This window comes from Urocitellus parryii, chromosome 9, assembly GCF_045843805.1.
Source record: "Urocitellus parryii isolate mUroPar1 chromosome 9, mUroPar1.hap1, whole genome shotgun sequence".
In the NCBI taxonomy this organism is placed as follows: Eukaryota; Metazoa; Chordata; class Mammalia; order Rodentia; family Sciuridae; genus Urocitellus; species Urocitellus parryii.
Window position 1 is genome coordinate 64859057 of NC_135539.1, and position 18748 is coordinate 64877804.

Here is an 18748-nt window from a genome sequence, read left to right on the forward strand (position 1 = left end):
TCATATCGAATAAAATCAACTTCAAACCTAAGTTAATCAAGAAGGATAAAGAAGGACACTATATACTGTTAAAAGGAACCATCCACCAATAAGACATAACAATTATCAATTTGTATGCACCAAACAATGGAGCTGCAATGTTCATAAAACAAACTCTCCTCAAGTTCAAGAGTCAAATAGACTACAACACAATAATTATGGGTGACTTCAACACACCGCTCTCACCATTAGACAGATCCTCTAGACAAAAGCTGAATAAAGAAACTATAGAACTCAATAGCACAATCAATAACCTAGACTTAACCAACATATATAGAATATATCAACCATCATCAAGTGGGTACACGTTCTTCTCAGCAGCACATGGATCCTACTCAAAGATAGACCATATATTATGCCATAGGGCAACTCTCAGTAAATATAAAGGTGTGGAGATAATACCATGCACCATATCTGATCATAATGGAATGAAACTGGAAATCAATGATAAAAGAAGGAAGGAAAAATCCTATATCACATGGAAAATGAACAATATGTTACTGAATGATCAATGGGTTACAGAAGACATAAAGGAGGAGATAAAAAAAATTCTTAGAGACAAATGACAATACAGACACAACATATCAGAATCTATGGGACACAATGAAAGCAGTTTTAAGAGGGAAATTCATTTCTTGGAGTTCTTTCCTCAAAAAAAGAAAAAACCAACAAATAAATGAACTCACACTACACCTCAAAAACCTAGAAAAGGAAGAGCAAAACAACAGCAAATGTAGTAGAAGACAAGAAATAGTTAAAATTAGAGCAGAAAACAACGAAATTGAAACAACAAAAAAAAAAAACATTGAAAAAATGGAAAAAACTAAAAGTTGGTTCTTTGAAAAAATAAATAAGATCGACAGGCCCTTAGCCATGCTAACAAAGAGAAGAAGAGAGAGAACTCAAATTACTAACATACAGGATAAAAAAGGCAATATCACAACAGACACTACAGAAATACAGAAGATAATTAGAAAGTATTTTGAAACCCTATATTCCAATAAAATAGAAGATAGTGAAGATACTGATAAATTTCTTAAGTCATACGATCTGCCCAGATTAAGTCAGGAAGACACACACAATTTAAACAGACCAATAACAAAGGAAGAAATTGAAGAAGCCATCAAAAGACTACCAACCAAAAAAAGCCCTGGACCGGATGGGTATAGAGCGGAGTTTTACAAAACCTTCAAAGAAGAATTAATACCAATACTTTTCAAGCTATTTCAAGAAATAGAAAAACAAGGAGCTCTTCCAAATTCATTCTATGAGGCCAACATCACCCTGATCCCGAAACCAGACAAAGACACTTCAAAGAAAGAAAACTACAGACCAATATCTCTAATGAACTTGGATGCAAAAATTCTCAATAAAATCCTGGCGAATCGAATACAAAAGCATATCAAAAAAATTGTGCACCATGATCAAGTAGGATTCATCCCTGGGATGCAAGGCTGGTTCAATATACAGAAATCAATAAATACTATTCACCACATCAATAGACTTAAAGACAAGAACCATATGATCATCTCGATAGATGCAGAAAAAGCATTTGACAAAGTACAGCATCCCTTTAAGTTCAAAACACTAGAAAAAATAGGGATAACAGGAACTTACCTCAACATTGTAAAAGCTATATATGCTAATCCTCAGGCTAGCATCATCCTAAATGGAGAAAAACTGAAGGCATTTTCTCTAAAATCTGGAACAAGACAGGGATGCCCTCTATCACCACTTCTATTCAATTTAGTTCTTGAAATACTAGCCAGAGCAATTAGACAGACAAAAGAAATTAAAAGCATAAAAATAGGAAAAGAAGAACTTAAATTATCGCTATTTGAGGATGACATGATAATATATTTAACAGACCCAAAAGGGTCTACAAAGAAACTGCTAGAGTTAATAAATGAATTCAGCAATGTGGCAGGATATAAAATCAACATGCATAAATCAAAGGCATTCCTGTATATCAGCAACAAAACTTCTGAAATGGAAATGAGGAAAACCACTCCATTCACAATATCCTCAAAGAAAATAAAATACTTGGGGATCAACCTAACAAAAGAGGTGAAAGATTTATACAATGAAAACTACAGAACCCTAAAGAGAGAGATAGAAGAAGATCTTAGAAGATGGAAAAATGTACCCTGTTCATGGATAGGCAGAACTAACATCATCAAAATGGCGATATTACCCAAAGTTCTCTACAGGTTTAATGCGATGCCAATTAAAATCCCAACGGCATTTCTTATAGAAATAGATAAAGCAATCATGAAATTCATATGGAAAAACAAAAGACCCAGAATAGCAAAAGCAATTCTAAGCAGGAAGTGTGAATCTGGAGGTATAGCGATACCAGAGTTCAAACTGTACTACAAAGCAATAGTAACAAAAACAGCATGGTACTGGTACCAAAACAGGCAGGTGGACCAATGATACAGAATAGAGGACACAGAAACCAATCCACAAAATTACAACTTTCTTATATTTGATAAAGGGGCTAAAAGCATGCAATGGAGGAAGGATAGCATCTTCAACAAATGGTGCTGGGAAAATTGGAAATCCAAATGCAACAAAATGAATCTGAATCCCTTTCTCTTGCCATGCACAAAAGTTAACTCAAAATGGATCATGGAGCTAGATATCAAATCAGAGACATTGTGTCTGATAGAAGAAAAAGTTGGCTACAATCTACATACTGTGGGGTTGGGCTCCAAATTCCTTAATAGGACGCCCATAGCCCAAGAGTTAATAACAAGAATAAATAAATGGTACTTACTTAAACTAAAAAGTTTTTTTCTCAGCAAGAGAAACAATAAGAGAGGTAAATAGAGAGCCTACATCCTGGGAACAAATTTTTACCCCTCACACTTCAGATAGAGCCCTAATATCCAGAATATACAAAGAACTCAAAAAATTAAACAATAAGATAACAAATAACCCAATCAACAAATGGGCCAAGGACCTGAACAGACACTTCACAGAGGAGGACATACAATCAATCAACAAGTACATGAAAAAATGCTCACCATCTCTAGCAGTCAGAGAAATGCAAATCAAAACCACCCTAAGATACATCTCACTCTGTTAGAGTCTGTAAACAAGGCAGGATGGTGCCTGGCATTTTGCCAGGGGAATGTTAGAGTTCGTAAACAAGTCTGGATGGTGCCTGGCAAAATGCCAGAGGGAGTGGTTTGAGAAGTAACAAAAGCGAGCCATTAAGTGTGGAGATTCCTTATTGGTTGACTGATGTATCTAGTTTATGCTAATTAAGATAAGCTGTGCAAAATGTATAAATACCTCTGTTGTCCTACAATAAACAGCTTCCACTCCTGCTGTATCAACGTACACAAGTTATTCGTCACCCCCCGGTTATTTTGCTGCAGCCGGGCTGCGGCATCACTCCAGTAAGATTGGCAGCCATTATAAAGTCAAACAACAATAAGTGTTGGTGAGGATGTGGGGAAAAGGGTACACTTGTACATTGCTGGTGGGACTGCAAATTGGTAAGGCCAATTTGGAAAGCAGTATGGAGATACCTGGGAAAGCTGGGAATGGATCCACCATTTGACCCAGCTATTGCCCTCCTCGGACTATTCCCTGAGGATCTTAAAAGAGCGTACTATAGGGATACTGCCATATCAATGATCATAGCGGCACAATTCACAATAGCTAGACTGTGGAACCAACCTAGATGCCCTTCAATAGATGGATAAAAAAAAAATGTGGCATCTATACACAATGGAGTACTACATAGCACTAAAAATGACAAAATCATAAAATTTGCAGGGAAATGGATGGCATTCGAGCAGATAATGCTTAGCGAAGCTAGCCAATCCTTAAAAAACAAATGCCAAATGTCTTCTTTGATATAAAGAGAGCAACTGAGAACAGAACAGGGAGGAAGAGCATGAGGAAAAGATTAACATTAAACAAAGATGAGTAGGGGGAGAGAAAGGGAGAGAGAAGGGAAAGTATATGGAAATGGTAGGAGACCCTCAATGTTACACAAAATTACATAGAAGAGGTTGTGAGGGGAAAGGGGGGGGACAAGGGAGAGAATTGAACAACAGCAGATGAGGTAGAGAGGGAAGATGGGAGGGGAGGGGAAGGGGGATAGTAGGGGATAGGAAAGGTAGCAGAATACAACAGTCACTAATATGCCATTATGTAAAATTGTGGATGTGTAACCGATGTGATTCTGCAATTTGTATTTGGGGTAAAAATGGGAATTCATAACCCAATTGATTCAAATGTATGAAAGATGATATATCATGAACTTTGTAATGTTTTGAAAAACCAATAAAAATATATATATAAAAAAAGAAAATTCTAAAAGCAGCTAGGGAAAACAGACCTGTCACATATAAGAGAGCTTTTATAAGGTTATTAGCATATTTCTTAGCAGAAACTTTGCAGGTCATGAGGGAGGAATCAGACGATATATTTGAAGAGCTGGAAAAAAATCAAAAGCCAACCAAGAATACTATATCCAGCAATGATGCTGTTCTTCAAAATAAAAAAGAGATAAAAAATATTACCAGACAAGCAAAAGTTGAAGGAATTCATCACAACAAGACCTGCCTTAAAAAAATGTAAAGGAAGTCCTATGAGTGGAAACTAAAGGGTGCTAAGTAACAACATGAACACTTATAAAAGTATAAAATCCACTGGTAAAGAGAAATAGATGGTCAAATTCAGAATATTCTAATATTGCAATGGTAGTATATAAATCACTTTTAACTCTAGACAACAGTATTAAAAGTAACTAAAAAAATAACTAAGGCCACAAGTTGTTAATAAATACTTAAGAAGATGGGCCAAAAGTAAAAGTGTGAAACTTATGTGATTGAAATTAAATTTTTAGGAGTTTAGAAGAGAATCTTATAACTGTAAGATGTTTTATATATAATCCATGGTAACCATGAAGAAAACACCTCTGGTAGATACACAAAACACAAACACACAAAAAATCAAAGCATACCACTGCCCCTCCCACCCCCCCAAAAAAACAGAAGGGAAGACAGTGAGAAAAAAGGAAACAAAGGAACCACAGAAGAGAATAATTAATAAAATGGCAATACTGAGTCCTTACCTCCCAACAATTAGTTTCAATGTAAATGCATAATAAATTCTCCAGTCAAAGAGAGGGACTAAACAGATTAAACAAAACAACAGAATACAATGGTGTGTTATGAGTCACTTTAGTTTTAAGGACACACACAGGCTGAAAGCAAAAGAATGGAAAAGATACTCCATGAAAATGGTAACCAGTAGAGAATAAGAGTAGCTAAACTCACGTCAGACAAACTAGCCTTTCAGCCAAGATTTATCCCAAGAGACAAAGAGAATCACTCTATGACGATAAAGAAATCAATTCATTGGTAGGATATATCAACTGTAAATATATATGCATTCAGTATTGGAGCACCTAAATATATCAAACAAATATTAGCTTTGAACATAATAGATCTTAAGAAGAAAGAGCAATATCGTAATAGTAGGGGACTTCACTACTCCACTGCCAACAACTGATTGCTCAATCAAACATAAATTCAAGAAGGAAACAGCAGACTTGAATGGCAGGAGCAACAGCAATAAGGAATATTAGGTGAAAATTCCAGGGAGGTGACTAATAACTTGAGGTGTGTAGACTAAGGTGATTGCGAGTAGCTTGGTATTGCTGGTGGGCAAATTTTTAGCAAAGTAGCAGAAGGAGATAAAAGCTGGGAGGTGCAGGGGCTTTTTGTGTGTTGCCAAGGGGTTTGGGGTTCATTCTACAGCTATGCAGGAAACCATGAAGGTTCTTAAATAGTGGCAGAATGTGATCAGACTTGTGTGTGGAAAAACGACTCAGATGACTGGATAAGTGGCTGAGTGTATGAAGACCTGAAAGAATAAGAAAGCAAAAGCCACAGGCCAGACAGGCAGTGCTGACTACTGGGACATCAGAGATAAGATCATGGAAAATGGATTTAGGTAAAACTGAATGGCTTACTGAATATGAAGAGTGAATTTGTGTTCTATTTTTTCTATTGTTGCATAGCAACTTTGCCACAAACATAGTGACTTAAAATACACACACACACATGCACACACACATGCACACGCACACTTATTGTCTTCTTAGTTTTTATAGGTCTGTAACTCATGCCCACCTAAACTAGATCCTCTGCAAAGGTCTTGCAAGGCTTCAGTGAAGATGTAGTTCCGGGCTGTGGTCTCATCTGAGGTTCAATTGGTAAAGGAACTTCTTCCAAATTCACTTAGGTTGTTGGAAGAATCCACTTCATTTTAGCTGTAAGACCAAGAATTTCAGGTTCTTGCTCATCAGCCAGAGGCTGCCTTTAGTTCTATACCCCAGCATGGCTTCTTGCTTTCTCCAAGCGCACAAAGGAGAGAGAGACTCAAACCAGACAGGAACTACACATAAACTCAGGCAGCTCATCACTTTTGCAATATTCTATTGCTTGGAAGTAAGTGTTCGTCCTGTTCACATTCAAGGAGACAGGAGAGATGATCATACGGGGGTGTGAACACCAGGATGGGGGATGGTGGCAGCCCTTTGAAGAGTCTGTTTGGCACAAGGATCAGACTCTTCAAAGGAAGAGACTGTGCAGGTTTCCAGCTGGGGAGGATAGGGTGTGGGAGGGGTTATAATGCTTCTAAGTGAGATTAGGAGACTTGAGAGAAAGGGCAGAGTTAAGGGAGAAGAGTCTTTGTATGAGTCACAATGAGTTTGGGCCAATGATGAATTTGACATGACATATTTTGTCATCTTATCTCAGAGACTTTAACTTTTTGCAGTATCATCTGTTTTCTTTCTCACTCTTTTCAACCTGAAGCCTCGTTTGGGCCATTAAGATTGCTCCAAGGAAACGAATTCTTCACTATCTGGGGCCATGCAAGCTGCTCTTGGAAGATGCCCATCCATTTCATAAGAAGAGTCCAGAAAATTTAATCCCTGCTAAACACCGGGATGTTAGTATTCCATTGCATATTTAGACTTTTTGTTTTTAAACCTAAATAGCAATGATTTAGCACCAAGACAACATTTATTGTTAAAACTTTGAATGGCTGACTGAAACGTTTGTGTTCTTGTTAGGAAAGGTTTTTCATCAGTGAATCCTCAAGAGGCAGTAGAAAATAAGCAACAAATTGAGATTGCAAGAATAATTATTTTCGCACTTCAAAGACTTTTAAAAACAATTTCAACATTTCAACACACACATTTTTAACAGGACAATCTTGAAACTGATTCAGGTAACGCTGCATTGAATATTCATCTATATTTAAGAATGTAGGGCTGGGGATGTGGCTCAAGTGGTAGTACACTCGCCTGGCATGCGTGTGGCCCGGGTTCGATCCTCAGCACCACATACAAACAAAGATGTTGTGTCCACCAAAAACTAAAAAATAAACATTAAAAATTCTCTCTCTCTCTCTCAAAAAAAAAGAATGTAAAGAAAAGGACAAATAAGAAATACTTTCCTTGAAATAAATATGAGTAATAAAGAAGTTATAGTCCCTACAAAAAAAATAAATAAATAAACAAAACAAAAAAACTGGAATGGCTCATAACAAAATTACCAAAGAAGAGGTGTGATAATTTGATGATGTAAATGTCATATGAAAGTATTTGAAGTTAACTTGCAACTATTTCCTCTTCTTCCAAAAACTGAAAGAAACTCTTTATAGCAGGTAGAAAATTTTGTACAAAGACATTCTCTGATTTAATGATACAAATTGACATCTGTTGTTTTTCAACATCACACATTTTTGAAAGATCAAATATTATGACCAAACGTTTGTGACTACATTTTCTTCTGTCTTACGTAGCATAGTTCTTTATAGCAATATTTTCTTTCTCTGCTAACAATTTATGTTAGGACAATGAATTCAACATTTGCATTTATACACATTTATGTTTTTATCTTGTTTCATTTGTGTTCATAAAATCTGTGATTATTGAAATAGAGTATCTAGGTCCTATTTTTTTTAAAAAAAATCTATGAATCTTGAATACTTGAAAAATAAATGTTGTTGTTCATATTGTCTTATGAGAAACAAAGACTGGGAGTGCATGCTTATAGTCCCAGCTACATGGGAGGCTGAGGTAGGAGGATAGTTTGAGCCCAGGGGTTCTAGGCCAGCGTAGGCAACATGGCAAGACTTGCCTCAGAAGACAAGCACAGCTAGAGGTTCAGATAGCATTCTCTTGCTTCCTCATGGTCTGAAACTAGAAAAAGGAGAGCTAAGTTGATTTTGCTACCAGGGTTTGAGTTTCCTTAAAGTCATTAGGAAATGACTGTCACTGATACAAATAAGTTTGGTTACATATTTATCCCATATAAGAGGACAGTGACTAGCCAGATGATGTTTTAAGAAGGCCAGAAAGATGCTGAGAAGTCTGGAATTCTCTTCATATAAGGAACAATTAAGGAATTGGTGGCTTATCCAGAAAAGGAGAAGACACAGGAGCAGCAGAGTTTTCTGCAAATAACTGCATGATAACATGTGAAAAAGAGGTGTCAGTCACCATTTTTACCAAATACCAGTTGTAGTTGCACCAAAAAAGAAAAGATATGGAGATTGAAACTTAGATTGAAAAATTGCATTCTTTTGGTAATCTGTCCGAATATAGCTCTTATCTTTTGTGTCTTTCTGCAAAAAATAGTAAATATAATGATGTATGGGGAACACTCTGCACTCTACCTGGGTTATAGTAAATAATTCAATATATGATGACTGCATTTATTATCACTTATTATCTGCTAAGAGAAGAGGAGCAAGTTTACCGAAGTGTCACCAGCATCACCTAATGTCAAAGAACAACTGAAGTCACAAGCTTTTGTTAGGTTCCCATAGTGCACGTCCATACAAAACAGAGGACAGTGTTTCTCTCAGATCCTCCCTACATCTCTGAATTCTTTTTTTTTCAATTTCGTATCTATCCAGCTCCTTCTCTTCCAAACTTACCCCAACAGAGTTCTATGAAGGTCCTTTGGCTCTTCTGGATTTTTCTCACAGAAAAAAGAAAAACAAGGTAAAGCAATACACAATAAGAAGGCAATGACTTCATTCATGAGCCCTCTAAGGAGCGTTTGGTAAAGGTAAGGGTGGTTCTTTGATTCTTTCATTTAAGGGGATAAAATTCTGATGGTTCAGACCCTTCAGTTTTCTTTCTTTTTTTTTAAATTAATTGATTTTATTTTTTAAATACATGACAGCAGAATGCATTACAATTCTTATTACAGCACAATTTTTCATATCTCTGTTTGTATATAAAGTATGTTCCCACCAATTCATATCTTCATACATGTACTTGGATAATGACATCCATCACATTCAACCATCATTGCTAACCCCCTACCCCCTCCTCTTCCCTCCCACCCCCAGACCCTTCAGTTTTCTAAAGCCACAGATCTCTCCTCTTGTCTAGAAGCTATATTCATCACACAGAGTGTGAGGCTACTCATTGGCTTTCCTGATGCACCAGTGTCAAAGGAATCAGCAAGCAAGGGTGCACACCCACCTCATTCCTCCTCCCTCCTTAGGAGGGTGCATTAGTGTCTTCCACTTAAAAGCAAGAAAATACCTACAAGTGGACCTAGTAGGTGAAAGTTTCCTTTTGCAGTGATGAAAATGTTCTAAAATTAGATTATGGTGATGGTTGCACAATTCTGTTAACATACTATAAAACCATTAAGTTGTACACTTTTAGTGGGTGGATTTTATGCTATATAAAATATATTTCAATGAAGCACTAAGAATTCAATGGTTTCAATACACATTAATGATAGACTTTAAAAATATGGCAGAAAATATTACATTTTCTAAAGCTATAAAATATAATGCTTAGAAATAACTTAGTTGTGTGAAAAATGCAGATAACCTACATAAATAAAACTCTAAAACTTTATTAAAATACATAAAGCAACACATAAATAAATTGAGAAGAATTCAAGGTAATATTCTTGGTTAGGGAAATTGAACATTATACAAGATATTATTTCTTCCTAAATTGATGAATAAATTTCTAAACAAGTGAATTTCAATAAAAGTACAAAAAAGCTTTTTTTTTTGAAGTGGAAATAAACTAAATTACCTGAAAGATAAACATCTGAAAGAATAAAAAAGTAAAGACATCTAATAAAGATATCTAATAAAAGAAGACCTAAATTCACTAGATATTAAACATTTGGGGCTGAATGTGTACCTCAGATCAAGTATAAGATCCCAAGTTCAATTGAAAAAAAGTAAAAGTTTTAATGCTAAAAATATTTAATACAAAAATCAATATACAGTCACAATACAGCATAAATAGTCTTAATATATAGCCACAAAATAGCTAGATAGCCATAAAATAAATCTTAGGCTTATATGATGAGGTAAACATCACAAATCAATAGAAAAGGAAGATATTCAGTGAATGATACCTCAACAATTGTTTATAAGGTTAAAAGTTAATGATGGTATTCCTGACTTTCACTCTTCTATTCTTTTTCTGGGGTTGGGGTGGAGTGGAGGTGGGAATTATGTTTCATTTCTTTTCTTTTTCTTTCTTTTCTTTCTTTCCTCCCTCCCTCCCTCCCTCCCTCCCTCCCTCCCTTCCTTCCTTCCTTCCTTCCTTCCTTCCTTCCTTCCTTCCTTTCTTTCTTTCAACTGGGGATTGAACCCAGGACTTCATACATGTGAGGTGAGTGCTTTACCACTGAGCTATATCCCAGCTCACTCCACTAGTCTTTGTGTTAAGTGCCTAAATTAAACCCTATCTGTTTGAAATACCTAGAATAGTTTGTCTCATCTGAGTATTAGCTGATACATTTCCAAAATGAAAGATATTTCCAAAAAAAATCTAAGTAAGATATATTTTTGAAAAAGTAGGCTTGCCTCTATCACACAAAATTGCCTCTAATATCACATGAAAGTGTTTAAAAAGTTACATAGATTTAGAAACTTTCTCCAAGCCTGAAAAAAAAAAAACTGTATCTTTATTGGTCTCCAGAGGGCAGCATGGAGTCACTTACCTTATCTCTGCCAAAAATGTACACCTCCCATTTTCAACTCTTTTGTTCTTTCTTATGACTAAGCCTGAACAAACCGGGTGGCCAGGATTAGGAAGGCTTTGTGAGGTCATGCAAGGATTAGGAAAGCTTTGTGAGGTCATGCATCAAAGCAATGCCAAAAAGACCAAAGTACAGATTCAAATAATGACTTTTTAATTTAATTTTTAGATTTTTTTGTACTAGGTATAGAACCCAGGAGTCCTCTACCACTAAGCTGCACCCCCACAGCCCCCCTTTTTTTAAAATTGGGGAATGAACCCAGGGGAGTCTTACCACTGAGCTACATTCCCAGCTCTTCTATTTTTTATTTTGAGACAAGGTCTCACTAAATTGCTTAGGACCTCACTAAGTTGCTGAAGCTCTCTAGGAGCTTGGAATCCTCCTGCCTCATCCTCCCAGGTTGCTCAAATTACAGGCATGTGCCACCATGCCCAGCCTCATTACCAGTCCTTTTTATTTTTAATTTTGAGGCAGGGACTCAATACGTTGCCCAGGCTGGCCTCAAACTTGTGATCCTCCTGCTTGAGTCTCCTGAGTGACTGGAATCACAGATGTGCACCACCAAGCTGGCTCAAATAATGACTTTTCTTTAATTTAAGGTGAACAAACTTTTAATCAGATGAGGCAACTAACCACAATTAATCCACTTCCAGTTAGGAATATTTAACTAGCCATTTATAAAAAACTGATGAATATAAAGAATTTAATTATTTCAGAGTCTTCCATTCCTAGAAAGTAGAAATACTATATATATATATATATATATATATATATATATATATTGATACTGATTATTCAGACATATTTTTGAACATTTGAAAAACATTAGAAATATGGCAGTGTTCCAGAAGTCATTAAAGACACCAAGGACTATGAAATCAATAATAAAAAAAACCCTTAAAAAAAGCATGTTTTGTGTTGTTGTTGTTGCTGTTTTAGATTTTATAATTATACATAGAACATTCAGACCAAAATTAAGTGAATTCAGAATCCCAGAGAAGTACACAGAATACTCAAGCTGGCCTTTACTTCTAAGGCATTGTTAAACCAGGTAAATCTGAGCTTTGATTTCCAACTCTTTTCAAGACACACAGGAAAGACAACTAGGTCCTCTTCAGAGTGCCAATTCTAAATAATAGAAGACTAGCCCTTTAAAGGGGGAGGGCCAGTCTTTCAGAGTAAGAATGAACCAGAGGTGACCATCTTGAACCTTGTACCCATGCCCAATACTCCACTCTGGAGTTGGTTCCTGCCTAGAAACTGGCTCTAGTTATAATAGGAGGACGGAAACCAAACAAAATTTTCCTGAGAATTTACAACCACAACGTGGCCCACACAGCTTCATGCCCAAATTCATACATCTGAGTGGTCTGAAAAATACCTCAAGCTGAGAATTAAGTTATAGTGGTCATAGATCCAGGAGTCTCACAGAGGCAAGCACAAATGTTTCCTGAAGAAACTTACCTGTATTCAGGACTCAAAAAGAATTCTCACAGAAATTTGAGTTCATGGTCAAAATATCATGAAACTCAAAGTAAATGACACATGGTGAGAGTCAGCCCTTAGGAGACCCCCAAAAATGGAAGATATGGGAATTATGAAACACACAATATAAATCAACTATATTTTAAATGTGGTAATACAAAGAAGGGGGATTAAAAAGTTAATTTGTATTTTCAAACATGTCTATTTTTTTATGGTGCAATTTTTTTTTCAAGACAGGTCTCACAAGGCTGATCTCAAACTCCTGGGTTCAAGAGATCCTCCTGCCTCTGCCTCTCAAATAGCTGGGATTATAGTAATGTCCCTCCATGCCCAGCTTCTGATGGAAAATTTTAAACATAAAACAAAATAGAGCAAAATGGAGATAATAATAATAGTTTGCCATACACTTATCTACTCATTTGTGCTTAAGTATTTTTGATAGAATTTTAGACATCATGTCATTGAAACATATCAAGATACATCTCTAAGACCTGGGGACATTTTTACATAATTCCAATGCCAGCATCATACCTAACAAATTTAACAAATAGTTTCTTAATATAATTTAATATACAACCCATAATAAAATTCCTCCAATTGTCTCAACCTCCTTCCCCTTTTCTTTAAAGTTGGTCTGTTCAAATCGGAACCCTAACATGCTGCATCTGGTGAGCCATCTCTACTTAATCTAGAACAGAACTTCTTTCCTATGCTCATCTTTCTCCTTGCCTCTTTTCCTTTCTTCTTTCTGTCTTCCTCCACTAAATATTAAAAACCTGTCTCAAGCACTGTACTAGCTACTGCAGGGACTTTGATGAACAAAACCTGTATGGTGCTTGTCTTTGTAGACTGCAATTTTGTCTCCGTTTTTCCAACATGTATTTAACACTTTATAGGACTCATCATTCTAAAGGACATTAAAGCTCCTCTCTTTCTCCCACTTAGAATTCAAGCACACACACACCCCCATTATCTACAGAATAACTTTAGAGACATAGCGGAGCACTCCGCTCCCAACTCTACCACTAGCTGGCCCTGTGACCTTGAACATCCTGCCTCCTGCTTAACATTGCCCTGACTTATTTTTCTCACCTACAAAGTGAAGATCTTGGAGCCAACTTTGAAGGTTTACTCCACAGGATAAAACCAGGCAAAAGAGACTTATATTTCATTTCTGGGCACCACATTTGGACAAGCCAGCTCACTCAGGAACTGCTCTAGATTCACAGACACAACTGGGCTCAACTTCAAATTATCAAAAACACTAACTTAGAATATAAGGGTATGAGATGGTTCCTGTTATTCATAACATCATATCAGGAATTGAAAAGTTGTAACCAAGGATCTGAATTGTTAATGGCTCATGGCTACCATATGGGGTAATGCCATATCTAGCAACAATAACCATGTACAGTTCTCGGACAAGGTCCGACTTTCCCTCTTACATGCTATTGCAAGTGGAAAGCTATTTTACCTAACCAGTTCTGCCTAACCAGCATCCTTCCTTCAGATAACAACCTCTCATTTTAATTTGGGTAACCCGTCTCCTTGATATTATCTCCTGGGATGGGATTATGACTCTGAATCCCTTGGGGAGGGGAACACAATATCCAGGGCAGGTCAGTCAAAGTCAGTTTTGTGACTCTTGTAGGACCTAGGTGGAAAGATATGCTCTAAGTTTGCAGAATCTTTCTGGAAACTAAGTCATTAGAGTATAAGGCAGAAGCAAGGATGGACAATTCCTTGATGGACATTATTTAAACCTCTAGACACAGATTTTCCTGAAGTCATTATGATCTCTACACCTTTCAGTGACATGAGCCAAATAAAATCCCCTTTTTAAAATTTATTTTTTAGTTGTAGTTGGACACAATATCTTTATTTTATTTTTATGTGGTGCTGAGGATCAAACCCAGAGCCTCGCAGGTGCTAGGTGAGCGTTCTACCTACTGCTGAGCCACAACCCCAGCCCCTAAAATCCCCTTTTAACTACTGCCAGTGTGAGCTAGATATCTATCACTTGCCACCCAAAATATTCTAATGTACACTAAATGGCCTGCCTAGAATCCCCTTTGATTATATGATCACCTACCGAGTACTTAACATTAAACCCAGCACAAGTATTATCATCTATGAAATCTTCCCAACACACACCAGCAGAAATAACTGTCCTTTGGGGTGTTCCCTAAGTCCTGGTATCTCTCTTTACCTCTGCACTTGCCAACCTATGATTTGTTAACAGTCCTGTTCCCCTCCACTCATCCCCACCTCATCTCCCCAGTGCCAATGCCCAGCCTATCTCAGCTCACAGCATTCGTTCAGCAAGTGTTGGTCAAGCTGAAAATGAATTTGTCTTTCTTAAACATACTAGAGCCTAATATTTTGTGCAGACTGTACTGCCCTTTATTTGCAATAATAACTATGTTTTTTGAAAACTATGTGTCTTAGGTCGAAACATATGAAATTGTTAACATTTGACCTTCTTTGGGCTCCAAAAATGGCTTTTCATTATGTTCAATATAATAAATATTGATATAATAAATATTATATAAATTATATATAACATATAGATTTTAATAGTATATTATATATTATAATGAATATCAGCATAATAAATATTGATAATATATTAATAATATATTAATGCGGTCAGTGGACAAAAGCGATAAGCCTGAATACTAAGGTAAGATAATAAAGGAGCAGAAAAAGAAACTAACATGAAGGAACATCATGACTATGTGCAGGTGTTTTTTTTTTTTTAACAAACAGATTTTACTAATAACAAGTCAGGAACTATTCTAATTCTTCATAAAAACCAATCCTTTTTACTTTTAGGTTTTATGAGGTGAGAACTATTGTGAGTCCCATTTAACAGCTGAGAAAACCAAGGTAGAGCGATTCAGTACTTTTATCTAAGGTCACACGAAAATAAAGTAGAAGAGCCAGGATTCAAACCCAGGGAGTTTTACTCCAGTGTTCCTGCTCTAAATCATATCTGTGCTAACCCTTAACCATGATGTTGCTCTGCACTAACCAAAATAAATAAATAAATTAAAAACAAAACAAATTTTAAAAAATTATTGTTCTCTCTTGAAAAAAAAAGAAATTATTGTTGATGTGAATGTAGAGATCCTGTTCCAACTATTTCACGTAGCAATACAAAACACAAACTGTGTATTAAATGACAACTCTGAATCAGGGATGCAGGACAGAAACAGCAGGGATAGCTTGATCTCTGTTCCATAAAGTCATTTCAGGTAGAAAGATTCTAACTGGCCAATGGCTGGAGCCATCTGAGGGTTTTACCGCTCATGTTTTTTGATACCTGAACAGAGATGACTTAGAGCCTGAAGATCCAGCAGTTACAAGTCACATCCCTTCCTGGGGCTTGGGCTTCTCTCAGCATGGCAGCTGGATTCAGAGAGGGAGAATCCAGAGAGCAAATATTTTGAGAATATCAGGATAAAACTGCAAGGCATCTCTGGACCCAGTCTTAGAAGTCATGCAACTTTATTTCCTCACATTCTTGCTTATAAGCAAGTCTCTAAGGCCAGCCTCAACTAAAGGGAAGGGAATTAGACCCCACTTGTTGATGGGAGGGAAGCAAGGTGATGTTACAGAAGAGCAGGAAAGTGGGACCTAGTGTTGCAGCCACCTCTGGAGACAATGTGGCTCAGAGTCACAAAGATTGGTGAAGGAGTTCTCCCATGAGTTCTTTTTAATTAGGAAGAACCACATTTCTCTAGAGCCCCACAACCTACTTATCTTCAGGTCCCTTGGGTAAAGGACCTTGCCCATGCTCTTGCCATAACTAAAAAGGAAGCCAGGAAGGAAAGTACATAGTATGTTGACTTATGTAAGATTTGAAGTGCTTCTGTTAGTAAAAAAAACAGGAGTGGAGAGAAAGTGCAACTGGGGAGAATGACTGATGAGCAGATTCTTCGAATGTTGGCCACAGGTACAGCTATCAGTCATTCATTCATTTAGCAATTATTACCTGATGGTCAATTAAGTACAAAGAAAAGTGCTAAAAGGCAGGGCTTCATCAGTAATACAGACAATATTCCTGCCCTCATAAAGCTTACAGTTTGGCACAGAACAGAGACATTTAACAAGTAATTACATAATTAAGTGCAAATATGTTAATTGTTCTGAAAAGATGTTTTTATACAATCAATGGGCAATTACCTACAAATATAAAATATTTATTTATGAAAGCATATTGAAATGAAAGATGATATTATAGTTATAAATACTCATAGAACCCCAAGGTCTTTAGTAAGTCTAAAAAATATAAAAGTTTGAATTTTCCCATTGTATAATAGAGTGAAGCACCATGTCTGGTAGATATAAGTGTCTCTGTCATTAGACAAGTTAATCCATAGAGGATCAGAGACCATTTGCTGCCATTTACTACAGGTCCCATGAACTATTGCTTAGGCCTACCTGATGTTCATCCAAGTGCATTTTTTTTGGGGGGGGGTACTAGGGATTGAAGCCTGGGGAACTAAACCACTGAGCCACATCCTCAGCCCCTTTTTTATTTTTTATTTTCATTTTGGATAGAGTCTTGTTAAGTTGCTTAGGATTTGCTAAACTGGTGAGGCTGGCTTTGAACTCACAATCCTCCTGCCTCAGGCTCCCAACTGCTGAGATTACAGGTGGTCGCTACCATGCTCTCCAACGGCACTATCCACCTGCATCTTTACCAGACACATTTCGGGTTACTCTAGCAACTTTCCCAGATGTCCTAGATACCAGTTTGGAATTTTCCAGTTTCTGGAAGTGTATGTCTGTTATAATAAAGCTTAGTTTGGTAAATTTAATGACAGTATGAACAATCTTGGGCCCAAACCCTCTGAGGTGATCTGAAAATTGGAGAAATAGGCCTTCAAAAGTAACAACACAGACTGGAAACTCAAGATGAGTCCACTCCTTACAGGAATAGGAATTAAGCCAGTTTTGCCCTTGACAACACCAAAAACCCACCTTATACATTCCTCTGATATCAGCAATGGCATCAGCTAACTGCTGGTTAAAGCATTTTCTCATGGTATCCTCATTCTGTAAATAAAAGAATATAGTTAGCACTATAATGTATTTCCAAATATAACTCACATCGACTAAGGGGAACTCATCATTAAAAGCCACCATCCCTGGGGCTGGGGATGTGGCTCAAGCGGTAGCGCGCTCGCCTGGCATGCGTGCGGCCCGGGTTCGATCCCCAGTACCACATACCAACAAAGATGTTGTGTCCACCGAGAACTAAGAAATAAATATTAAAAAATTTCTCTCTCCCCTCTCTCAAAAAAAAAAAATAAATAAATAAAAAAAAAAGCCACCATCCAAATCATCACAATCTCTTGAGATCTTCAATTTATACTTATTTCTCCCATTATAGCTATTATAACAAATTTAATTTTTACTTATATAAAACCCAGAGCAATAGAGAGATCTTATGAATAAAATACACAGATAATTTGAACACTTCATTTAATTTTACACATCAACTAAAGTATTTTAGTGCTTTCCTCGTAAAAATAGTAAAATCTACTTATGATTTGTATCTTCTTCTGACCTTACACTTTTTGGTGGGTTTTGTTCATGAAGACTGATTGGCTAACCCCAAACAAATCAGAGTAATTTTCTGATTGAGCAAATAATTTGATAAAAATCAGACAGTAATCCCCCAAAACCAAAGGCCAAATATTCTCTCTGATAAGTGGATGCTGATCTCTAATGGGGCCGGGTGGTGGTAGGGCATCAGGAATGGAGAAACTTTGGGCAAAGGGGAGGGAAAGATGGGGAGAGGACATGGGGGACAGGAAAGATGGTGGAACGAGATAGACATCATTATCCTAGGTACATGTATGACTGCACATATGGTGTGACACTACATTGTGTACAACTAGAGAAATGAAAAGTTGTGCTCCATTTGTGTACAATGAATTGAAATGCATTCTGCTGTTATGTATAACTAATTAGGACAAATTAAAAAATGGTACAGTAAATTTTGTAAAAATGCTCTTGATTTTGACATCAGTTCTGATTCCAGAATGGAGTATAAACAACAAATAGGATTTAGAGTCAGAAAGGACAGAATTTAAATATTGGGCCCCTTACCATCTGTCGGGCCTTATACAAGTTATCTAACC

General features: G+C 36.7%; 1 protein-coding gene across 1 annotated transcript in view; it reads right to left on the minus strand.

Moving 5' to 3' along the window:
• C9H10orf67 (chromosome 9 C10orf67 homolog) overlaps positions 1-18748 on the minus strand; it is a 125120-nt gene that overhangs the window by 91054 nt on the left and 15318 nt on the right. Inside the window, exon 4 of the mRNA XM_077802929.1 lies at positions 17583-17657. Within this exon, the coding sequence (XP_077659055.1) occupies positions 17583-17657 (75 nt within the window). The remainder of the gene's footprint in view (positions 1-17582; positions 17658-18748) is intronic.